This window comes from Platichthys flesus, chromosome 12 (genome assembly GCF_949316205.1).
Source record: "Platichthys flesus chromosome 12, fPlaFle2.1, whole genome shotgun sequence".
NCBI lineage: Eukaryota > Metazoa > Chordata > Actinopteri > Pleuronectiformes > Pleuronectidae > Platichthys > Platichthys flesus.
Genome location: NC_084956.1, coordinates 1,652,280 through 1,678,722, shown reverse-complemented (window position 1 = coordinate 1,678,722; position 26,443 = coordinate 1,652,280). Strand labels below are relative to the sequence as shown.

The 26,443-nt window shown below is 44.2% G+C and overlaps 1 protein-coding gene across 4 annotated transcripts in view; it reads left to right on the top strand.

The window, feature by feature from the left end:
* The window catches only part of ehbp1 (EH domain binding protein 1), a 118,030-nt gene that overhangs the window by 23,221 nt on the left and 68,366 nt on the right, over nt 1-26,443 (top strand). For all 4 annotated transcript variants that reach the window (XM_062400970.1, XM_062400971.1, XM_062400969.1 and 1 more), the window contains exons 6-10: nt 8,117-8,298; nt 9,597-9,736; nt 12,449-12,589; nt 13,630-13,912; nt 15,787-16,036. In XM_062400970.1, coding sequence (XP_062256954.1) covers nt 8,117-8,298; nt 9,597-9,736; nt 12,449-12,589; nt 13,630-13,912; nt 15,787-16,036 — 996 coding nt within the window. The remainder of the gene's footprint in view (nt 1-8,116; nt 8,299-9,596; nt 9,737-12,448; nt 12,590-13,629; nt 13,913-15,786; nt 16,037-26,443) is intronic.

Sequence of the window (26,443 nt, the reverse complement as noted above, 5' to 3'; positions counted from 1 at the left end):
ATTTGTCACTTAGCATGGAGAGTACACCTTTGTCATGGAGCAGGGTGGGAGAGAGACAGACTCTCACTTGGGGCAATTGTTTCTTGTCACAGGCCATCTTAACCCCCCCCAAGCAAATCAGCTTTGCTCTGGATTAGGACCCTATCATACCTCCGTCAGATCTCAGCAGCCTTCTTTAAACGGCTAAAACAAACAGATCCTCAAAGTGAGAATCGAGTGGAAATGGAGATTCTGATTCCTGCACAATAAATCCTTTATGTTGTCTTTACCTGGAAATCGCCACGTGACATCTCTGAGATATAAAGGATCCGGGCCGGGGATGTTATCAGGAATTTTATCAACCAAACCTTTGAGCTTCTTAACGTCCTCTCTGGTAGTGACGCTAGAGCAGGACTCTTACAGATGGTCCAGAATGTGGTGGCATGTCTGGTCTTCTATCGGACCAACACACACATTAGGCCGCTGTTCAGGGATCAAACTCCAGTCAGTGAAGCTGGCCTGCAGAAAGACTTCTGCTTCTGAACCTTCTACTCAGACTATGAAGCTCTTCACCTGTTTATTCAGAGTTCAGTGAAGATCGGCTCAGTACGCAGAACCCTGAACTGGACAATCGGTTGTAGTTGCCGTTCTCTCACTTGCATTGATGAGTCCCAGTTACTACAAAACAGTTTTTATATATATTATAAACGCATCATGTGTCCACACAAATTTCCCGCAAATTCATCACCGCACTTCCTTGGACCCTGAACAATACACATGCCGAGCTCGAAGCTGATTGGATGAATGGTCGTCGAGATTTCAAGTCTCAAAGATCGAAAGGAACCTTGACTGAGATGTCTGCAATTTATCAGTTGTGCTTTGTCTGGTGGGTAAGTTTGTATGTTATAATGAGATGAGCTCAGAAGAGCCTGGGTGGTCATCTCCTCAGTTACACACACAGACACACACACACACACACACACACACACACACACACTAATCCAGCCCCTTTTCATGTCTGTCAATCCTGTCAAACTTTATATGTGGGCCACAGATTCGGACGCCCGCACACATTGGTCCTGGTATCTGAGCGGCTTCCTCCTACAGAGGGAGTAATCAATCCCAGATAGAGGAGCAGGGTATTGGCTCTGTGGGGGTGTGGTCTTAACGATGGCCAGAGATGGTGAAATGGCAGGAAGAAGTGATGAGCAGGCACTTCACAGACCAGGGTGAACTCCAGCTATAATCCCGTGGACCTATCTCTCGCGCCATGTTTTTCCTCCACCTCGTGATTCTCTCTTTCTCTTTCCATCACCCCCTCTCCCTCATTTTCTCCATCCTGTCCCCTTCTCATGACTTCTCTTTCTATCAGTCTCTTCGCCGTCCACCTCTCTGTCTTCCCTACCCTTCTCTCTTTCCACTCTCTTGACCAGCCCCTACTTTCCAACCCCCCCCTCATGTCCCTTTCTCTTTCTGCTGCAGAAGTGCAGAGCCAGGGCTTTTGCCTGCTGGTAATTTATTTTCCCATTAGCCCCCTCTCTGAAGTGCATGCTCTGGGTCTGAGTGTGTATGTGTGTGTGTGGATGGGGGGGGGGGGGGCATTGAGGGCCACCCAAAAGAAAGATCCGGAGAGTTGAAGAGAGGAGGGCACCCTGGACACACTGATAAGACGAAAGAGAGGGAGGCAGGGTGGGAGGGACATGATGGGAGACGGAGAGGACATTAGATACTTAGTTTGGTGTCCATCTCAGCATTTTCACTGGTTATGAATTATTAATCATTTTGATTGATGGGGCTGATTAGAAAAAGCTTAAAAAAATGGCAGATGGATTGCTATTGTGTTAGAAATGATCACCTGATTCATTGCTCCTAGGGGAATGGGCAACAATTGTGATCATTTAATTGTCACTCATCAAACAAAAACACAAAACCTGAGATCTTTCCAGGTTCTTAATGTTCAGTATTTGCAGATGTAGATGTTTGGGCTTTCTCAGGCTTTTTTCACTGTTTTAGAAATTTACTGATCATTTTTTTTACCCAAAATATAAACTAACAGTATTTCTTTCTTCCAGCTTATGCATCCTGAAGAGGTTTTTATAATGAATGTAGTTTGGTGCTCAGTGAAACGAAGGCCTTCCCCTTAAAGTCAATCAAGCTGCGAGCTCACACCTGAATTATTTTATTAAGATTCATGAATTATTCCCTTAACTAACTGGGGAAAATGTCAGTAACGCTTTATCTCACAATGTCCAATCCGTCCACCAAGTTTCATGGAGATCCATCAGTTTTTGTGTTATGATGCTGACAAACAAACCAACAAACAAGCAAATGGGCAGGAGTGAAAAAACACAATTTCCTCTGCAAAGGTAAAAAATAAAGTTGCATGTCTTGTTTAAGGCCTCAATCCGTGTGCACATAAATCTGTCTTGTGTTGATCTACACTCTTATTGTTTCTTTTTTGCTCATTGCATATTGGCTTTAATGTAAAAACCCAGTGTGTTATGGTTACTCTCTGTGAGAAGAGCACACGGTAAAACATTTACATTTAAGTCTCAGTTAACATCAGCAGGAAGGTGCTCTTCAGTCTGCTGACTGGTGCTTTGGCTGTTAGGTGCAGAGATGATAGACTTTATAAAGCCTGAAGTTTGGCTAATGCTGTTGAACCTTTGAATTTTTTGCAATTATCCAGTTGATGTGTGTGTGTGTGTGTGTGTGTGTGTGGCTGTGTTTTGCAGGCTTGCAATAGGTTCCTCTCAAACGAACCGCCTCTGCTCTCTCAGTTCGGATTAGGGCTTTTTAAGGGCTGGTTGGTTTGTGACTCTCCTCCTTTCATCTGTTGCCATCAGAAGCAACCCTGCATTAAACACATTCCTCTCTGTCTTTCTGTTGCTCTGTAGCCCTAAACCCTCCTCTCTTCTGCACACACAGACACACACACAGACACACACGCACACAAAATGTTGCAGATTTACAATTGCATTCCCCGGAAATGTTGACCACAATAAGGTTTAAATTGCAGATTTGATTATAATTGATAAATCTACCTTTTCATCCAAAATAAAAACCAGTAGAATTCTGAAAGACTGTTTATAATCTTGTTGATTTAACACATATGAGGCCGAAGTATCCCAGGTATGTTTCCACCAGTTTGTGTATTTGTGATTTGTGTTGCGGAGCCATGGTTTCAAAGTCCAGTGGATACAAGTGCTTTCGTTTCACACACTTCATTCTGCCACTTTTGCCATCAACTGTCTTTTTGTTGTTGTTCACGTCCTCCCTCATGAACATGGTGGTGGTCAGAGTGCAAAGTGTTTCCATTAGTTAGGAGGGGGGGGGGGGTTCTAGTGAGGAGCAACTCTGTCCTCTTTTTAACTTTCTATTTGTGTGTCTGTGTGTGTGTGTGTGTCGTACGCATGAAAACCATTTGCACAGTTCATTCCATTATTAAGACCATTGTTATTGTAATTCACATAACTGCAGTGATAGTATTTCATGCCTTTTTATGTCCATTGTTGCTTTTAAAATACAGACACATACCCACAGCTCGGGGAAAAAAATAAATCCTCACATATAATAGCAGATGAATAAATTGGCCTTAATCTCTCTGTGTGTGTGTGCGTCTCTAACACCTATAGTCCAGTATTCATAGGTGGTATGTAAAAAGGCTCGTCTTATCAGTAATCAGGGGAGTCCAAATTGACACAGAGGAATCACTCCATTGTGTGTGGTTTCAAAGAGAGATGTGAGCACATTGGATGTCTCCATTTCCAATAACTGTGACCTTGAGGCGAGAGGAATATCACAGTGCCCCCCCCCCCAGCAACCTGCAATCTGCTGACTGCTGAATTCAACCACAGCCAGCTGATTTTGGGAGTCAGGGCGGTGGAGGGCTAATCGGTGCAACCTCAGGCTTATTCTATAGGTTAAATTGAGTTCGGCTTTTATTTTATTTCCTGAACCGTGCGAATGCAAATTACAAAGGCCTGTGTACATGCTAGTGTGCTCTGGAATATCTGCAGCCTCTGTGTTCCTTTTTATCCGCTTTGGGGAGGCAGGTTTTTGTTTCACCGTTTTCAATTAACACATTTCAAAACAGGAGGATGTGGAATGAGCCAGAAACTCTGAGGAACATTCATTGTTTCTCTTCTGTCGGCCTGCTGATCACCACAAACTGCCTCGATCGAGCAGTATTTAAACAGATCTGGTGCACCAGGGCTGTGTGCTCGCCCTGTGGTGGAGCTGGTTGCAGCTTCCTGTCAAACACATGTAATGCGGAACACTGACGCTGCACAAAGAGCCGTTCGACCGTTAATTCAAAGTTCAGTGACGTGTGATCCAGTAGGCTGAATCCCTGACTGGAGAATCAGATGTCGTTTCTGTGAATGTGCTGTGACTGTCACTTTACAATGTTGGATCACCGGCGTCTATTTATTCAAAGTTTAGTTATATTGAACATACGATTTTAACAAAGTATTAAAATCGCACCAACTTTGACTCTGCACCTCCACGAACAGGTTGAACGAACGTGAGCCACATACAGACAGAGATTTGTCTTCTGAGATGTGCAGTCTTCACACGTCGGAGTGTAACTGACCTCAGTTTCTCCCGTTTGCCTCCAGTTTTGTTTTGAAGCATCGGGATTAAGTCAGATACTCATCTGCTTGTTGTGGAACCAGTGATTCATCACTTCTCGTCACAGTGGTGATGCTAAAGCCATGTTCTTATCCTCCATCTTCCTCAACAACACACCAAACATCACTGCTCTCCTCAACCTCTGAAGAATCACTTGTACCTTGATGCTCATAACGACAGGAGAAGTCACAGTTAACTTAGGAATAAATAATGTTGGTGTATTAATTAAATTTGCTTTTATATGGATCAATAACAAACATCCACCATCGACAGTGGTGACCTGTCATAAAACACCATTAGCTGATAGGTGTGTGTCTTTTGGGCTCTTATTCCTTTTGTTCATCATGTGCCATCACTTCCTGACTGTGTGTGTGTGTCACTCTGTGTGTGTGTGTGTCACTCTGTGTGTGTGTGTGTCACTCTGTGTGTGTGTGTCACTCTGTGTGTGTGTCACTGTGTGTGTATCAGACCAGGTCCACACAAAGAAGCCAGGTTCTTTTAGCACTCAGTCTAATTAATCCATCTCTGGGTGACAAAAGGATCTCCCCCCCCCCCCCCCCCCCTTCCTCCTGCCCGTCCCATTGGCATTTTGGGGCAGAGGGATTCAGCAGGACCCCCGGGCACCCCTCTTGCCCTGACCCCTGCCCCCCCACCAGGGGAGCATCTGTGAATTGATCCAGGGCCAGCTGGCACCAGGGGAGAGGGGCAGGATGGGTACTCTAACACACACACACACACAGACACACACAGACACACACACACACACTGTAGTCTCACACAAAATAAAAGATCAAGTTCATCCTAATTCATTACAAATACAATCTGAGCATAAGTTTTAACATGTATCTGGTAAAACGTGGCCTGTGTGTGTGAGGGAGTCGTAAGTTAGCTGTTGTAGTTTTACAGAGATGCAGCGAGGAGGCAGTATATCGCCATTGCCCTTCCCTTCCTCCGTCTGTATCTCCTTTGCCCTCTCTCTCTCTCTCTCTCTCTCTCTCTCACTCTCTACACACACACACACACACACACACACACACATACAATCACTCAGGTATTTAGTCGTTCTCTGGGCTCAGAGCACATTTCTTTCTGTAATAAATTAAACTTCTGTATTGTGCTTCCTTTTCATTTTACACATTGTCACAACCTCCCAGTCACCCTAATCCTGACTGCACCCCCCGCCCCACGTTCTCTAAAAGACACACACACACACACACACACACACACACACACACACACATATGCACACACACACTCGTTGATTGACAAGTAGCATCCGGGGAAATAGAGCAGATTTCCATTGTTTGCTGGCCCTACTCAAATCTGTTGAAATGGTTATTCCATTCTTTTGCCAGGGTATTTGCATATCTTTAAGTATTTCCTATTTTTCAAGACCCCCTCCTCTTTTCTCCCCATCCTCCTTTTTGCTAAATCCCTTCTTCTTAAGTGTTTGGTGCATTTGGCAAATTCATTCATAAAGTATCTACATGCGCTATTAGCTTAGTATAATAGCTGGAGTGTAATCTGCAGAGAGATAAGAGGTGGAGAGGGAGAGTTTTTTCTTCTTCTTCTTGAGAAGAAGAGGTTGGTGGCAGCGGCGATGATACATCATTATGTTCAGACGTCGAAACGAAATGTCAAGTGGCCGCGCTACTCAGTCGGTCGGTCGGATTCTTCTGTATTTTATTAATTGAATTATTGGTCTGAGGACGGAGCAACATGGGGACGAGGAGGTGAAGATGGAGAGAGATGGGAGGATAGTGGGGTTAGATGAGATGTCCAGCACAGGGATGGAAAGACAGGACAGAAACGGACGGGTACAAGTTAGAGAAAGATGATTTTAGGTTTTGTCCAAATGCATCAGGAGAGAAACTCGTGAGGGAAGAGGCCTGGTGCCTAAAGCCTGGTTCACACTACAGATTCTTACGTTATGGAAATTTGATTGTTAACCGATTTCACTACTGTCTTTAAGACAGCCAATAAGAAAGCAGCAGTAATTACAGAGATGCATGTCAAGTGAGCCCAATGGACCCATAGACACTGTTAGGAGTGAGTTAGTGAGACTCAACTTCATACAGTGTTTAATAATTACAATAAATGGTAATTTCACTAAGTCACTTACACCTAGTGTCAGTATTCAATGGGCTGACCCATAAAGTTCCATTTTCCTGGTCGGAGCCTACATAGCTTCTCACACTATTACCAATAGCTTTACCACTTTGTACTGATACGAACTCTCTCTCTTTCTGTGGTTTGTGTGTGTGTGTGTGTGTTTGTGTGTGTCCTCAGCGATAAGGCTGAGATTGAGTTTTCCCCACTGAGCCAAAGCCTCTGAGGTTTGTGTGCCCGTGTGTGTGTGAAGACGTCAGGAAACGGGCAACGTAAAGAGCTTGTATCGCTTTATCTACCACAGACTGTATGTATATATATGCTCTCAAACCGGTGTTGTGTGAAAGAGAGCTGGCTGCTCTGCTTTGTTCGGCATAGTGCACATGAGAGGGAAGATCCTCGGGGCTCGATTCAGAGAGGAGACAAGAAGGTATTTTCCTGTGGTATAATAACAGAAGTGTGTGTCTGTGTGTGTGGAGGTGTATCTACAGTTACTCATGCAGTGAAATAGAGACCAAAGCAGCGAGAAGAATCAGGCAAATGTAAAAACAGAGCATGTGTTTCGAGTTTCTCCCATCGAGCTCTGCCTCCTCCATGTTAGTGGACTCAACATGGACCAATCGCTGCGTCCATATCCATACGGTGTCTCCTCCTGTAAATTATCACAAACAAGGAAAGTATGGTTGTAGAAATAAAACAGCAGTGAGGAACATAGTATGTAAGTTGCTTCAGGAGAACACGGAGGTGAACCCGTCCAAGACCAGACTGACAGCAGAGGGGCGGCAGACAAAAGACTGGAACACCCCCAACTTCTGTTTTTCATATCCAACGGTTTCCTTGCAGTCCATATTTTCCACACACTGTCCTCAGGCAAGCAGTTTGCATTTTTGCATTTGCCATTCCACTGACTCCATGACTTCTTATCATCTGGTCTGTGGCATGTTCCCGAATTCCAGTTTGACTTCTTCCCCTCTCGACCCAGAGCGCATATCTGAAAAGTGCAGGAATAATGTCTTCAGCGTGGACAGGAAATATCAGGAGGGATTGAGGGCACCGGTTTTTTGCTTGTTCAGAATTCACCAACCAACACCGCCTATTATTCATCTGCATGTTGTCAACACAGTCATTAGCAGGGATGAAAAGAATGATTCTGTACCTGGTGTTAAAATTAATTTGCACTGCACTGAACCTTAAGTACCTGTTTCCCAAAGGAGGATGTAAAACAGTTAAAAGAAGTTCAATAAAAACCAATTAAGTCTGGAAGAATTACCTCACATGAAATATTAATCTTAATTTTAGACAAAACCCTTCTTTTCTCTTGGGTTTCCTGTTTGACACCTGCATGTGTCAGTGTAATATTCACCTGAATGTGCTTCTTGTCTCTCCCTCTGTCCAGGAGTCTCCCTCAGGGCGGAGGAAGGCCTTGGCCACCAGCAGTATCAACATGAAGCAGTACGCCAGTCCCATGCCCACACAGACCGACGTCAAACTCAAGTTTAAGCCTCTGTCGAAGAAGGTGGTGTCGGCCACGCTGCAGTTCTCCCTCTCCTGCATCTTCCTCCGTGAGGGAAAGGCCACGTAAGTGTCTCGGCCTGTTCTCAGTGGAGTCGGGTATCAACACGATTCAGGTCCCTCACGAATCTGGCTTCTGATTCTTCTATTAAAAATAATACTCGACTCTCAGTGGAACACGTCAGACTTAGAACTACAATCCCTACGTCTTTGTTTTGTGACCTGCAGTCTCAGCCGAACCAGAGATGTTTGAATAATGATGTTATTGAAGATTTGATTGCCCGTCTCTTCAAACTCAGACTTGATGTCCTCAGCTCCAAGTTAAACCTTCTCTGCCTTAAAGTGAATTTTGTTGACTCAATTAACTTTACAAAGATGAAAATATTCAACAATATATAAACAGGCATAATGTAAATGCACACATTTCTAATTGTAATTTGCAGATGCACACACACACACACACACACACACACACACACACACACACACACACACACACACACACACACACACACAGACACTGACTCGGTACAGCTTTGTATTCTTTCTCACATGGTCGTCTTTGATTTCACAGACACACACTCTCAATCAGGACGTCTGCCGTTTGTTATTCATTCTAATTTGAAAGCAGCAACTTTCATTTAAAGACACACACACACACACACACACACACACACACTGGAAGAGAGAGAGAGAGAGCGAGGCCTTTGTTGCGGCGCGGATGGCGGGTCGATGGCGCGTAACCCCTGTTAACCCTTCGGGGAATGATGTCGGCCACACACAAACAAACTCCATCACACCAGTTCAAATGAGCCCGTGGGTCTGGGAAACACCAAACACAAAGAACAGAAAGGAGGATACAGTGATTATGACGGGGAAGGGGGTATCGAGGGACTGTGGGGGGGTACACAAGGCAACATTAAATACTATAGAAATAATGTAGAAATGAATGCATGTGTGACGGTGGGGGGGAGCGACAGAGACAAAGGGAGGACGGGTAAAGGTGAGAGAGGATGAGAGACCAGTTGAAGATTTGAGGGAGTGAAGTTAAAGTGTTTTTATGACACTAATGTGTAGACGTTCAGGTCTGAAGGGAAGATATTAAATGATCCATTTGAATTCATAAATTATTCCCTTTATACCTTTGCATCACCCTGGTAGTTGTCAAGTCTATTTTTAAGAGCCTGCCTGATATAGATGTTTGGGAACTGATGCTGATATCGGGAGGCAAAATAATAATAATAACTGTATTTTGGCTGATGTGTAACAATAGGAAATATTGTTTATTCAGTAAAATATACGCACATGTCTATGATCGACTAAATTGGTTGTGATCTTGTGTTGAATTGTGTGTTGTGCTCCAGTGACGAGGACATGCAGAGCCTGGCCAGCCTGATGAGCATGAAACAGGCAGATATCGGCAACTTGGACGACTTTGAGGAGGAGAACGAGGAGGACGAGGAGAACAGGGTCAACCAGGAGGAGAAGGCCGCGAAGATCACAGGTAAAGAACGGACACAAATCTCTTTCTGTTTCTTTAATGCAGCCACGGACGTATTGTTTTGGACGATCAGAGATAAACCTGCTGCAGTTGATGAAATTCACCCGGGTCACTGCTTTTTAATGTGTATATTTCTGTGTGTAATCATATTCTTCCAGCTCTTTTGGCTGAAAGATGCAAAATCTAATTGGACAGCTTCAATGCTGATAGAATCCTATTGAATTCTCCCAAACTGACAACTTCACTTCGGGGAGGACGTCTCTCTCCGTCCTAAATAATCAACCACATCAGAGTAACCATGACCCATCAACTTTCGCTTCTCTCTTGATATGTTTCCATTCTAACTTTATGCTTCCATGAGTGTGAGCCTGTGTGAGAATTCAAGGTTTTCTTTCGACTGTGTTTTCTTCATCACCTCTGGTTCCTCTCTTTATCCTTCTGCCTCTGTTGCTGGTGTGGCGGCCTGGTGCTGGCTTGCCACCTTGCATACATTCATATATGTTGAGGATTCATTCCACAGTTTAATGTATGGGCCCCACCGCTTCCTGCTTTGCTTAATCCAACTTTTCAAAGCGCAATATCTTCATGTTAAGCTTCATGCGTTCCCTCCGCTCTCTTCACGTCTCTGCTCTTTGTCTCATTTGTATGGATATGCATTGAGTGCCTACAGCGATGCACTAGTGTGTGTCTGTGAATCAAAAGACCGGCCAAGCTGCCAAAACTACCTACTCTCATATTCCGCCCTTGGATGTACCTACCCAACAAGCCAGGCAGCCTCGCAGCAATAACACACACCCTGCAAAACAGATATCCTCCTTTTATCTTCTACATGAAATATGTAAATAATATGAAGAGAATGTCTTACAGCTGAGAAAGGATGTGTTGTACATGTCCATTAAAATATATGTTGTGTGTACAGGGGTACGAGGTAACCAGTCAGCGAATCAAGCTGTGTAAAATAATTATTTCCAGTTTTTTGTGCATGGTATCAATCTGGTTCAGCACATATGGCACAAATATCAGTGTTTGTGTCTGTAGTTGTAAACATACCATCAATCATACCATCATTACACGTGTGTTACAAAATCAAATGAATTCATCAAGACATTAAACTGAATCACCCTCTCTCTGCTGTGTTAAATACACAAAACACACCACTTCCCCACACAACTGTGTCGTGAAGGTCCGCTCAGCTCTGCTAGCTAGCGTCCTCCGTTTAGACTGACTCACTGGACTCATAAGGTCAAGAGGCCAAGCTGATAGTGAGCGCCCTCTGCTGGATCTCAAGGCAAACTACTTCTGACAGTCTGATGCACTTCTAGATTGTGTATCAAACGGTTTATTGCTGTTCAGATAATAAGTGACAACCCAATACAAGCATTATTTATGTTCCACACGGAAGTATACAAACTGTTTTCAACTCTATATAAGCTGTGTGTGTGTGTGTGTGTGTGTGTGTGTGTGTGTGTGTGTGTGTGTGTGTGTGTGTGTGTGTGTGTGTGTGTGTGTGTGTGTGTGTGTGTGTGTGTGTGTGTGTGTGTGTGTGTGTGTGTGTGTGTGTGTGTGTGTGTGTGTGTGTGTGTTGATGGGCTGTGTTATTTTGTCTCACTGCTCTTCTTCCTTCCTCCCTTCCTGTGCGGCCCTGTCGTTTACAGAGATAGTAAACCAGTTGAATGCCCTCAGCTGCTTAGATGATGATGATGATGATGCTGCTGGTTTCCTTAAGCGAGCTCGCAAAGCAGCCGCTAAGCCTGCCGCTTCCTCCCAAGGTCTTTCTTCATCTTTCTTCCCCCCCCCCCCTTTCTGTTCTTCTGACTCTTCCTCCGTCTTGTGACCTTTGTGTCATCTCCACACAACAGTTCATTGTTTTCCATCTATTCTTTTTTTCTTAGTCGTTCCTTCTCCAATTCTTTTCGCTTCTCCTTGACCTAAGTTACCCCCCCCCCATCTCCGAGCCTAGACATTGATATTGTGATGTTGTCGTGGTCATGTGGTGTGTTGCAGTTTATTTTGGTTCATGTTGTGATGTTTTTGTTCAAGGTGTTGTGGACACATCCTTTTGGTTCCTATTCTTTCTGTTTTTGATGGTGTGAACATTCTTTTGCTGCAATTGGTAGTGAACCAAACCAGGTACAAATCTGACACAACAAAAACAAATCTTCTCACAAAGACAGGTTTCTTTATTATTTATTGGAGTTGAACAGTGAGTTTAAAATCTATGGGATTGTCACCATAAGACAGAGTTTAACAGTAAAGGCAGAGAAACTCCCCAGACCCTGGCTGGCTGCTTCTTTCCCACTGGTTCACGTCTCCATATCTTTGTATAGAGCCTCATGACCCTGGCAGCATGAGACTGAGCTACAGTGAGGATGAAGATGAAGTGGTCTTCGCCTCTCCAGCCAGGATCTCTATAGCAACTCCATGTGCTGCCTTCACCGTCTCCCACAGTAACTTCCCAGAATGCCTCTGTGCTACTATATGTAGTGGAGTCGGCTGTGGTTGCAGAGGAGCACAGGGAAGTTAGCGAGAAGGAATTACATGCAAGTGTTTATTCTCCTGGTTCACTCCAAAGTGCAGAATGTGGTGCATTTTGGGTTTGCGTTGATTTATTCATTTCACTCTTGGATATTTGTGTTGTTGTTTACTGAAGATCTCATGATTCTTTATTTTTTATTGTTCATTTGTTTGACTTTTCTTTGGAATCTGTGAAAACAGAGCTGATCAACAAGCTGAACTTCCTGGAGGACGAGGATCAGGAGACGCCTCCTGCCATGAGCTCAAATCCCTTCGAGGACCCCGAGGACGACCTTCATCCAAACCACCTCAACCCGTTTGGAGAGCCCGAGGAAGAGGAGGGTATGTTCAACTCGTGTGACAGAAACACTTTCAGTCAGATTGTATTGTGACCGGCTCCAGACTTTGATTTTATTTTCACCTACAGTTACACAATAGAAGCTTTTGTTTATTCTAGGAATCAGGGGAGTTAGATGTTAATGAATGTTTGGACGTACACATACTGTGAATGTGTGTGATCATGTGTAACTACAGCAGGTGGGCTCCAGTGCTTTCAGATAACTAAACCAATATTTTTGTCTGACCACTTGGATAGCCAGCAGTATAAATGTTGACTGTTTGTCGTCCCCCCCCCCCCCCCCATGAAGCTGCTGCTGTTTGTTTTAGGATATTTGTTTTCATCCACATCTCTTGTGAGACACCCTAATATTATTAAACCCCTTTTGAAACTTTACATAGGTTTTACCTGTTTGTTTGTTTGTTTGTTTTGGAAATGATATGATATATTTATTGTTCAGTAGCAGATCCGTGTAGTAGTGTGTGTGAGATATCTGATATTTTCAATTCCTGTGAATCTGATCATGCAAAATGCGCGTTTGCATCTTTAAATTAAGCAGAATCATACAAATGCTTTTGTCGGGGTAACAACTATAACTAGTTACTTTAGCTAAATAAGTGCTTGACAGAATAATAAAAGCAAAATAAACATATACAAAACTGACTGACATTATACACAGGGCGCAAACTGTCTAAACTAAATGAGCCGTGTATAATTAAGCGGCGCTAGAATTTAGTTTAGATTTTTTTTGAAGGACTTGAAGGATTCCCCTTTGTCCGGATATGCTTTAAAATTGAACAGATCTTTCTTGGCCCACGTCCCGTTCTTCCACTAATGTATATGGAAATACATTCAGTGGTTTTTGCATAATCCTGCTGACAAACAAATGGAAAGGGGTGAAAATAAATAAACACAATATGAGAAGACAAATAACCAGGTGGTGTTACAGGCTATCACAGAAGATTGTATTGAATCATTGTGACCATGGTGGAGTCTTGTATGATGTGTGTTGAACCTGCAGTCACTGTTCTCTCTCCTCCATCAGAGCCTCACGCCCAGCCGGTCTTACAGAAGCTCGACCACGATGTTTCCCTTTATGACCACGACTCCTCGAATCCCTTCAGTGAACCAGATGAACTAGAGACACAAACATCCCCAGGGAACCCCTTCGAGGAGCCGGACCAGGACCAGGACCAGGACCAGGATATAGACCCCCTGCCAGACCCAGAACCCCCAAAGCCCCGGCAGAGGAAAGGTGTACGGCCTGTTGACATGAGCAAGTACCTGTATGCAGACACCTCTCGCAACGAGGAGGAGGAGCTTGATGAGTAAGACCTCATTTCTTTAATTCACTCTGTTTCCTGATCTTTGTTCTTTTGTCACATCGTGTAGAGTCCACACGTCCACCACTGAGAAGAATAGTTGTGTGACACGGTGTGTAGTGGCTCTAGAAACAGTCTGTAAGGATCCAGTCTGCCTGGTTCCATTTCTGTCGGCAGGCCAAGTCCTCTCAGACCCCTCCTTATGGAGAAGTACTTGTAGCCCCCCCGTCGAGGCGGAGTGACGAAGCAGCTCTTTCAACAGGAACAAGGGCCCCGTTGTTTCACTGCATTCTTGGAGCTTGTCTCCCTCTTTTCCCTCCTCTATCATTCCTTTCTCCCCTCCAATCAACTTGTTGGCCCATACTTTCCCTCCTCGACTTCCTCCTCAGACTCTGTTCATTTTCATTTCACTTGCTTCCTTTTTTCTGTCTGTCTCACTTTCATTCCTTCTTCCTCCTTATTCCTCTCTTTCCCTTTTCCGGAAGGGCTGTATACGAGAATGCAAATGTGCAAGTGAGTTGCTCCGGACATTTTCTGGAACTTCTCCTTTCTTATCTCAGGATGAAAATATCATTGTAACATTTAATCAGTGATTAAATTAGGATTTTGAACTTAGTTTCATACTGTGAGGATCATTTTGTCGTTCACTGTCTGAGTGTTAGTGTGTGTCTGTGTGTGTGTGACCTTTGCAGACGACTGGCTGTGCCTGAATTGTAAATATAAACTTTCAGGTTTTGGCTGTTGCTGAGTGAAGCTGTCACACAGATAGCCGCATGTTTCAGTCCTCTCAGCTGTCTAAAGACAGACAGGTTATTGACTGGCATGTTTCTTTTGCTCTGTCTCACACATCAGGAGCAGTTATCTGCAGAATAGAAAGTTCAAGAGGGCAACGCCGTGTTTTGACTGCAGCCCTTTCACATGTCTTTTAGCCGGTGCTGGTCTGTTAAAGCTCCTCCAAAGGCCTGCCCGCCTTTCTATTCTTCACTTCCACCCGACCCTCTCTATCGCTCTGCGGTCAGAGAGACACTGAGTAGCTCTAACCTTCTCTTTCAGACAGATACCTAGTCAATCAGTTTGCTTTCTTTCTCACTCTCGCTCTCCACCCCTCCGCCCCTCCGCCCTCTCCACCCGCTCCATCCAATTCGCTTGTTTGTTTAGGATTGCTTGTTGCATGTTGAGTGAATGTCTCAAGGCCATGCCCCTGCTTTCAGTACCACAAGCATGCCTGTATATTGATAACACTCTGGTATGTGTGTAAGAGTTCCTATAGTGTGCGTGTGTGTGTGTGTGTGTGTGTGTGTGTGTGCGTGTGTGCCTACGCGTCCCTGCCTGTCTGTCAGTAGTCCACCTTGGGCAGTAAGGATATGAGGTCACGTTGACCTGACCTCAGTGCACCTGCATCTTCTATTACCGTCCCACTTTGTGTGCTCTTCATTGTGTTGCACTGAACTCTCGTTTCCATCCAGGATTCTCAATGGGCAGTTGGTCGGCGCCCGTTAGCTCATCTGGTTAATCGGTCAGTTGTTCGGAGGCGTGAGTCAGTCCACGGGCTGCTTGAGTCGTCTCACTGTTTGGATCCAATGTCCATAGTCTTTGAAAACTTTTTCTTATATATTTTGTTTTCTAGAAATTTGTACAACAGCTTTAACTTTAAAATATAATAGAATACACGTAATTGTCCACTTTTGTCCACTCTTGGAAAGTTGAAAGCTCTGGTTTAGTGGTTTTATTTTTCTTTGAGGAAAAGGTTGATATTAGCCTTGTTCATTTCACTCACTTATATCTGTTCTGTATCTTTAGTTTCAAAGAAAGAAAATCAAACACTTTCTAATATGACATCTCTTTGTCTCTTGTCGCCTCTCCCCTCCCTCCACTCTCAGATCCAACCCATTCTATGAGCCAAGAGCATCGAGCCCTTCAGGGGCCCCCGCTGGTGGCTCCTCCCCCGATATGGACCGGAGCCAGAAGAGGAAGGCTCCCCTGCCCCCGGGTCCCAGCGCTGGACTTGGCCCCAGTCCATCGGCTCCCCACCCACCCTGCCCTGGTCCAGAGAGAGAGAGAACGCAGCCTATTGGGCCCAGCCCAGTGGCAGCACTGATGGGGAGAGAGCTGGCCTCCTTGTCCCCCAAGGTAAACAGGCTTCATTGAGTTAGATGAACTCCCAAAGATTTGTCCCCTTGACTGGCAGACAGTACCTGGGACAACAAAACTACAAATACTACAAGTGCTTGAATAAGGTGCAGTTAAGCAGCCTCAGCAGTGAGTCTGGTGCTTAAAGCGTTCTGGTGTTGTGATGTTGGCGGGCTTTGGCCTTTTAACTTTCCCCCCTAAACAAGCATAGAAAACAACAACCTCCCTTTAAAACACTGATGTTAAAATGTTGACCGTGTAAACACAGTCAGCTGTACAAAAACTTTGTTTGTGTAGAACTGGAAACTGGAGTACAAATATGAGCAACCATCTGATGCTGGTTTTGGCAGCAGTTTCTGGCAGCTGACCAAAGTTTATACTCAATTCTGTGGAAACTGTAGCTGTAGCTTGTCGCTAACAACAACACACATAGAGGATTTCTTTGTGGCATTGAAAGTGGAACAATGGGCAGAATTTAATGTCTTAAATTATGGAAAAAACTAAGATATAACGATAACAGTGCTATTTAGATTCTTAAGGGGTCCAGGGGGCTTTGCTTCTCTTATAACGATGACAAAAGTTTCACCTAGTTTTCCAAATACAATGACAATATTAATTAAAATTAAAATTAACACACGATGCAACTTTAACATTAAAATGAAACCAAAATATTTGAGTTCTGCAGCTTTCTGAAACAGTTTTTATACTATTCTTAATTCTGGCTCATTCTTTGTGACACGTGTTATAAGTGAGTGACTTAAAGCAGTTTGTGTGTGTGTTTTGTGTGTGTGTATTTACACTTGTGAGTCCACGTCCAGTGGTCCTTACATTAGCTTTTTTTCCGCCTGCACAATCCCATCTCCTGGCCCATTCTTTATGCTCATGAAACTCCCCAGCTCCTCATTTGAATATAGGTATTTGTTTATTGGGGTGTTTTCGTATGTTTATTTATTTATTTAAATTAGTTCAATCATGTCTGGGTCTAATTAAATGGCTGATGGTCACACACACTCACTGCTGGAGTCAGACCACTGGTGGGGAATGATTGGCTGGGGGTGTGGGGATGGATGGGGTGTGTGTGTGTGTGTGTGTGTGTGTGTGTGTGTGTGTGTAGGGGCCCAATGAGCCTATGTGGGGCTTAAACACAGGGGGCTTAACTACAGCAGAGCGATCAGAGGGAGGTGTTGACCCCCCCTGTGCACACACACACCCACACACACACACCCACATATGCAAACTCGCTCTGTACAGTTACTTATACACACACACAGACACACACAGGTCCCTCCTCCCCATGCGGCGGGCTGGCTGACTGTTTTAGTGTAGCTGGGCGGTGATGCTGGCCGTCCATGTAATTATGGCACAGTGCCTTTATCACCCAGCTGCAGTTGCCTGTGACCGTGGGTGAGGGGGCCTAAACCACTTTAATTACCCAAAGCCAGTGGCCTGTGGTGGGCCACACTTCGCCAAGAGATGCCCCTGCCTCTGGAGCTCGGGGTGGAGGAGGGAGGGTGTGCAAAGAATGAATTGTGGGTGAGGATTGAAGGGGGTTGGGGGGGTGGTGAAGGAGAATAGGTGAAAGATAGTGATGGGCGCAGGAGAAGAGGAGTGGGGGGAAGAGAAGGAAGATCGTCAGGGAATAGTAGAGAGAGAGAGATATGATGTTCACAGTAAACAAGGACGGGCCTACAGGGTTTGTTGACATATACTGCTAGTGTGAATAGCTTTCTGTCTCTTATTCACACAAGGCACTATGACACACACACACACAGACACACAGACACACACTCCTCAGCCATGTGTAGGCTGCGAGATGACCTTTGAATGTATGAAGTCAGAGAGGATTAAGAGGAGACATTCCCACTATAAGAGGCCAGGACGAGAACCAGCTCATCATCACACTATGAACGTGTGCAGAGTGTCGATGTGTGCTCGTGTTCACGTGCACGCATCTGTTCTTATAGCTTCTACTTGGCCTGAGGCTCCTTTGAGTGAACATGTGCTTTGTTAGAACCTTTCAATAAAACACAGCTAAAGTTTACTTCCCTCATATTCAAGGTTCCAAGGTTTTTTATTATTGCTATTTCTGCTGACTATTCAAGTTGGTATGTGTATGTAGGAACAAAATACAAACACACACACACACACACACACAGAGACTTCTAGGTTCAATCTCAGAAAGACAATTAAAATGCATATAAGAGAACATGTGAAAGTATAAAATAGGTACAAAATTATTACAAAATGCACCTTTCACTACAGCTGGAATGCTTTTTGCAGAGAATCATACTTTCATATTCTTTCATATTTTGGCTTTGATAAAGCCGTGTCCTCGTCACATGTAAATCATATTATCTTAGATGTAATTTTTATCCTCCTTGTCATTGCATTAAAAACGCCTTCTTCACTGCCAGCTCGTGGAAAATCAGGACATGTAACGGACATATGGTGCGTGCCCACTTACTCTATATGCAGGTATTACACATATGGATCGGATTTACATTAATCTTTAACAAGAGCTACGTAGAAGCGCTGGGTGTTTGCCAGACGTGCACATGCACCCTCGCAATTTATGGAGAGGACGAGACGGCAAATGTAGATGTGTAACCTGCACATCTGTGGATTTCACAGAATCCATTTGTCTTTATCCATGACACTGACCAGACTGGGTCCTTGAGAAGCTGCAGATGTTGCGTTGTGTTTTTTTATCTGTTTACCTCTTTATGACAATTTGAGGTGACGGTTTATTCCATTGTCGACCCTGTATCTTCTTTAACTGAGGACTTAAGCTAAGAATAAGGCTGAGCATCTTGTTTCAACAATACACACTCATAATATCGCATTCTGTGTATATTAGCTGCTTATGTTAGTTTGTTATCATCTTTGCATTTGTTTCCAAGTTGGAGAAAGTAGCACTTCAGTCCCTCATCAGACGCTCCGTGTCTCCCGTGTGTTTGTCCGCCCCGTCTTGGATATATAGATCCTCTAAGGCTTTAAGTTTAGCGTCTGTGAAGGAGCTGGAAGGATGGAAACGTCTGTGGGATTAATTTAAATGAACAGAAAGAGTTCCTGTTGGGCGGGTTGTGAGCTCTGTCTGGTCTGATTCAGTCCATCTCTTTTCCCTGGGGCTGGGCTCGTCCCCCTCCTCCCTTTGTTTCATCTCCATCTCTATTTCATAGTCAAACCACTCTACACTTAGATGCTCTGATCTTTGGATTTTCATCAAGTTTCCGCTTCGTGAATTATTAGCCGTATTTGCATAAAAAGTAAAGTTGGAAGCTGAAATGTGTCTTTAGACTAAAGTTCGATAGAAAGAAGTTCTGTGTTATTTTAATATTTACACAAAGTAAAAGGACTTCAGCTTTAAGTCGGTGGCCCCTGAAACTATTGTTTCCTACATTAAATATATAGATTAACAAGCTATATGTTTGAGTTGCATATTATTACATATGCTGGTTTCCTGGTCCTCAGTTTCTTTCAGTTAAAGCCGAAGTATAAAAAAGGTGTAGATTACAGTCAGAACCATTATTCGCACACAAACCGATTCTTTCCAGAGGTGAAAAAGTAAACCAACACCAGAGATATGTTTTCTTTCTCCCCTTCAGTTGAAGGGCTTCGTGATTACTTATGTTAATCAAAGGGTTCAAATTAAATAGAGTTGTGCAGGTTGTGAGAGCTCCGGTGCCGGGGGGAGCCAGAGGCCACCGCGCTCCTTCCTCTCCCAGACTTTGTTTTCACAGCCTCCCCTTCAGTTCAGACTACCTCCAAATTGAAATTAGAATAAATTAACATTATTTAATTGAGTTCGCAGAAGGCTGCGATATTTCTTAATTAGCTTTCACCGGGGTACACGGCAGGAGAGGACCACATCCGCACGGCGAAGAGCTACCGAGGTTGCCGTGTTTTTAGAGGACAGAGGGGAGCCCAAGAGACAAGGACAGTCACCTTTTGTCTCCTGATCTTTGCTCGCTCCAAGGTCTCTCGTCTTGTTATCGTTACATCCAGACCGAAGTTATTACATCTCCCGTGATAAGTTTGACTTTTACACGCAGACGTTCAGATGCAGGACTTAGAGAAACTGGGGCTTATGAGGATGTTGTGAAATAGAACAAATTAATGGGCAACTTTAGAATGAATTCATCTTATTTATGAACATTTATTTGGAGGATAAAAGCTTTATAATAATACAGAATGAATAACAAACTGCAATCGTCCGATCACCTTAACTCTTGTGCTGGGACTTAGGAACAGTTTTTCTGGGTAAAAAAAAAAGGAAGGTTTTATATATATAGCCAGTAATTTCATTTTTTTTTCATTATTGAGTGAAAGTAAACAATTTTAATTTCTGAAATCATTTTTTATTAGCAGGTAAACCATCAAAGTGGCCGGTTTCTGAGAGATTTCTGAGGTATTGAAACACCAGTGGCTCCCCTTGGCCTCCTCGGCTTTTCCATAAGCTGTGTAATATTAGGAGAATAATCCTCCAGAGGAGTGAGACGAAGTCAGTACCTTTCAATGTCTTCCTTTTCCCACCGTAGACCCCTCCCCAACTCCCCAACTCCTATGTGCCGTCTCTGAGTGGTCTGTCATTGGATCTTGTGGGAGAGGGGAGTCCCAGTTTCTGCTCCTGTGGAGTCCGGGTCCGACCATTTGGCTTCTGTTGTTGTTTCAAGCTGCAGGGCATCGCTGTCATCAAGTTAGCTAGAAAGGTATGAGACGTTTCTGACTGCCGAACAAGTCTGAGGAATGGTTAAATGAGGTGATGAGTAATGGGTTGTGTAATGTAGGTCTACCCGTGTGTAGAAAAATAACTAATACATCTTTGACTCAGCTAACTCTGGGAACCAGTGAAGATTAAAAGTTAAACCATCTTTTAAGAAGTTGTCTCATACAAGAACTCGGACATGACAAGGCGGACATCGATATGTTCAGTGGTTTAAAGCATACAAATAAAATGTCAGTGTTAATATGTATTCAGGCTTTTTTCCGAATTCAATTTTATACCCTGCTGCCATGGAGGACAGGCGCGTGTGTGTTGTGCGTACTAATATGCAATCTTGTGTGTGTTGTGAGGGATATATTTTGATCCAGTTACTGTAATGCGGCTATCATTTTTCCACCTCTTCCTCTGTTGGGTACATGTCGAGTTCACAAGTTAAGCACTGCAAAGAGCTCACTCTCCTCAATACCCGCTCCGGCTGGTGTAAAAGGGCCTTCCGCAAAGCGCAGCTTGTAATCTGCCTTTGGTAAGTCCTCCTTAGTTTTATCTGCCGAGGATTACCTCACAAGCTGCGAGCAGGAGAGAACGGAGGAGACGCGGAGCAGGAGAGAGAGAAATGAAAAGCAAGTCAAACAGAAAAACGATGAAGATGGAGCGAAATGAAAACAAATCGCTGTGTAATCTCTGAAAGAGAGGGACCTGCTTTGGAGTTGAAGGGAAGTTTCCCTTGCCACTCATTTAGAGAGGGAATTGACTAATCCCTCCATGATTGATGTCTGCTATGAGAGGCTCTATAGCAGACTAATAGGGCTTATGAGGATGACCAGAAAGTCCTTTTGTGTGTGCGTGCCTGTGTGTATGTGTGTGTGTGTATGTGAGAATGAACCAAACCTTTTTGTCTTGTGTGTCTTTCCAGTGGCCACAGAGGCCAGGGGTTTGAATGACATAGCGGCCGAAGAAGGGGTAACTTTATCTTAATCTGGGCTTAATCTGCCCCGGTCCTCCAGGTGTGTGTGGGCTTAGACCCACGAGGATGCAGGGTTTTCGGGGTGAGGTTTAAGGGGGCTTCAAGTGAGGAGATAGAAGTCCCCCCCCCCCCCCCCCCCCCCCCGTGCACTTGAAAAACTCCTTGGACCCCCCGCACATTCCTGAAGACCGCACTCGTTCTTCATGCCATACCTTCCTCCCGTCATCCTTAAGTGGCCCCTGCAACAATTTTAATTGAATTAAACCAACCGTTCTCCATAATTTAAAAAGGACCTTAGAAGTACCTTATGAATTAGTTTGAGTGATTTGTCTTTCACGTTATGTGTGTGTGTGTGTGTGTGTTAAAGTGTGTGTGTGCACTCTTGTGTGTGTGTGTGTTTGAGGAAAGGATAGTGAGTGTGGAAATGATAAGGCTTTAATTGCCTCTTCATAAAGCCCTCCAGCAGCCCCCCCCCCCCCTCTCTTTTGGACTGTTATGGTATGCAGGTGTGTGCTCTCATGCGCTATAGGAAATACTAAGTGGCATTTCCACTGCTCAGCCCGGAGATCGCTGAGTGGGATCGTTCCCTCGGCTTTTATTATCGTAGGAGCTCAGTCGTCAAAAGATGTGATCTCACTGCCTCCTCTTGATCATTCTGCAGTCGGGACACATGTTGAGACAGCACCACGACTTATGAGATGAGACAGATTCAAACTCAGCTGTAAGAATTGAAAAGAAAGGAGATGTCAGTCCATCGGATGGTGATTCTGTTTGTCCACAGACGAAATATTGATCGGTACTCGATTAACTCACAGACATTCAAGAGGAATTCATCTTTTTGTCTTTGGTGAAATGTAAATTTTCATCCACCATCATCAACAGGTCAAAATGTACTCATCATTATAACACAGTTTGCCTCATGTGCTCATGACTGATGTCCTGTGGGGTAATTAGGGCCGAAGGTGAAGCTGTGACCGAGGCTACATCACTTTTACTACTACTTCCCAAAAACTGAAACTTTAAGAAACTTTGGTCCCTGTTTTCCCATCGAACGCTATAAAACTGTTGCCTCTCACCTTCTTTTCCTCGTTTGCTCTTCATCGTTTCCTCCTCCAACCGTTTGTTGTTCCTCTCCCTCGTCTTCTCTGCTCCGGTGTAGGATTCTCCCTCGCCACACCCTTCCTCCTCCTATACGTGTGTTGATGCATGTGTATTCTGATCAGGAGTCAAAGGGGTGACTTTGTAATTATGTTCATTTTAATTGGCTGTGCTATCACCCCTCTCATCACTTTGGAGCCCACGCTGCACTGGACAATGGCAGTCTGTAGTGGGGGGGGGGGGGGGGGGGGGGGGGGGGGGGGCAACTGCTGTGTCAAGATACACACACACAACACACACACACACACACACACACACACAGACACACACACAGTCAGCCTCTTTACCTGCAGAACATAATTCCTAATGTGGCCCTTTAATGAGTTTTCCCTGCCCAGGCTTAGATTAATTGATAAATAGTGGCGTTATCGGCTCAGCTGATCTCTGAATCCATTGCACCACTAATTTGTTTGTTGAAGATGACAGTTAAAGGAGATTAATACGGTATAGATTGAGAGGCACCCCTCCTTTCTCTTGCTCCTTGGCTTCCTTTCTCCCAAAGCTTATTTATTCATCAGAGGAAGATGAGGAGGTGGAGGAAGAGTTGAAGGATGGGTTAGTTTCTCTTTCGGGCTTATATGTTAAAGTTTCATATACAAGATCATTTGACATCACAACATTCAACAGATTCATTAGTTAATAACACATGTCGCACTGATAAATACAGTAGCACGACAACTTTAGAAGATTTCATGTCGTACATGTAATGAAGAAGTTTTGTGTCAGCCCTTTCATCAGTTTGTTTATCAGAAGGATTACACAACAACTTTGTGGATGGATGGGACATGGAAATAATTCATGTATCCTCATAAAAATAATCGGGCATATGTCGGGGAATGATATCTAGGAGTGTGTGTGATTTGGTTTAGTTTGACCTTGACGGAGTTGTGCGTTATACTGAGTAAAATAACACAAGTCAACCTGTGGATTTCCCCTTATGCTTATGTCATCGGTTCCGTTATAAGTCTCACTTCAACAAGAAATGTGTAGAATTAATTTAACAATGCTGTCATGCTTTGTATGTTTAGATCAACAGTAAATGACATCAGAGACTCATGCATGCCTGCACATACTGAACACACAACTGCTGCTGAACAAACGATATATATCCCAGAAGCAAAAACTGTTTTTATTGTGTTCTAATAGAAAAGCATGTCCTAAAGACCAATACCTTCTTCTAGTGCCGTCCTAGATTAAAGTGTGGCTGCTTTTTGAAACACAATATCTGACCTTGATATTTAAAAGTTTGTAACATTTGGTTTGCCCCATCTCTTATTGGGACCACGATCATCTCCAGTTGAAACACACTGGCCTCTTCACTGTGTTTATAATGATCTCAATCATCTGTGTGTACCCTCTTGTTATTAATCAGCTGACAAGTTTAATGAACACTCATCAGCTGATTTATTGTTCCAGCTTTGAGTGGGTGTTGGAAGCCTGAAGTATTAATTGAACCTCATAACAACATCAACATCTGAACTCAAGGAGAACAAGCATTCAGCGTTTTACAGAGTGTGACACTGACGTAGCCACAAAGAGACAAGTGGACAAAACAGGCTTTAAATGAATTATTGTGAGAAATGGATGATGAGGAGGAGGAATTGAACCTACAGGAGGAAAAAAGAGATGGTGGTGGGTTCCAAACCGAATCCCAGCTTCTATACCAACGACCCCCACCGCGCGCTATCCTCACCGCACACAAAGATACCCCCCCCCCCCCCCCCCCCCCCCAAATATCCCAAACCTACCCACCCTGCATGTTATTTATTTTTTTCTTCCTCTCAGCCACAGCTAATTTGCAGAGGCGTGAGTGTGGGTAATGCTGCTGCCGTTTCCATGACAAGCTAAAGCCAGCGCTTACACCGCATTATGCCCCGGGTGTTACACGTTAGGCGAGCGGGGGGGCGGGCGGGTGGGCACCGTGCACGCTGGCACCACCGCTCCTTTGTCTGCTGCCTCCTCCAAACTCTGTTATTTCATGATGTTTTTTTTTTCTTATTTCTCAGTGAATCGCTTTTTACCTCAATTTCAAGCCTTGTGTGTCCTCTGCTGTTCGACTGGTTCTCAGCTGCTTTGCATGGTTATGCCTTTGGAGCAGAATGGGCCTTGGAAGCAAAACGGTCCTGGAAAAGGAAACCGCTTTTCCCAATTTTAGCATTTTACATCTCGGTGGCCAACTGCTGAAAGGCCCCTCTGTCTTGGCCTGCAGGTTCGAAGCATATCTGCTTCTGAGCAAATCACTCACAACCCCCCCTCATCACCATTACTATCATGATGCATGTATGATGCATGTATTTACATATTTTCCTACATTAAGCCACGGTTTAAAAGAAATTCTTTAGAGAGTACATTTGAACGAGGTTTCGTAGCAGCTTGATGCCTTGCTCAAGAGAAGCAGGTTCAGTGGTTGTATGTTCAACCTGGCTGCGAGCTCTCAGGTGCACAGGGTTATCGCCGTCTCTCCACCTGCTCACACACATCAAACAAAGCCCGACTTCACTAAACTGTGTCACACATACATGCACACACACTTCCTGTCTCAGCTCTCGTTGGTCGCAGCCCCCTTCTCAGCGTGATTACAACAGTAATGTGATATTTCCTTTGTATGTTAATGTGTATTATTTTTCACGCTACATTCGCTCCCCCTCTCCTGATCCAGCCTTCTGCCCCCCCCCCCCCACCCTCACCGCACATCCCTACCTTCCCTATTGTTCCATCCACTCCACGTCTCCATTTACATAATTGAACTTTTGATTGGACCTCGCTGCCTCCCCCCCCCCGCTCTCATGCAGGCAACGTTTGAAAATCCAAAGTGTAATTTCATGGGTAAGATGACGCAAGGCGATCATCCCCTTTTCTTTTTTCCCCCACCCAGTTATTTTCTAATGTGAAGACGTCGGACACAGATTAAACAAATTGCTTGTTTAGATTGAAGGTACAATTAAATAATTGAGCGTGTTGGTAGTTGGAGCCCAGCCAATCAGATGAGAGGGTTTTCAGGAGCAGGACGGACAGGCCACTTAAGTGCACTAACCTTTATCCTCTTAAATATAAACAGGAATTAATGCTTTTTCAAGTGGCTCCTTGCTCGGCATCTTGACTAGGAGCTGATTGTTTCTCTGCGTTCTCTCCACCTTTTCTAAACCGTATTTATTCTAGGGTTAAATATTTAATCTAAATGGCAGATTATCCAAATCGAAGGAGCTGCAAATCTTTCTGTTGTGATTGTTACAACACACCATTTAAAAATGAAGCATTGTGGTGTTAATATAAACTGTATTTAAAGATGGATGGTGCATCATCTCTTCCTCTCACTCTCCAGAAAGGAAACTGAAATGACCCCGGATGCAAACGCTGCCGTCTGGCGCCAATTATGTCATTTGGAGCCAGAGTCTGCTTAGTGCTGATTGTGGTGTGGAGCCAGGTTATCGATCTCTGTCTCAGCTGTCAATCATGACGTTTCAACCTGTTTGTATTGAATCAATTAAACAATTAATCCAGAAACATGAACACAGGATAAAAACATCAGTGTCATAAGAATCACCTCAAATGACAGAAATCT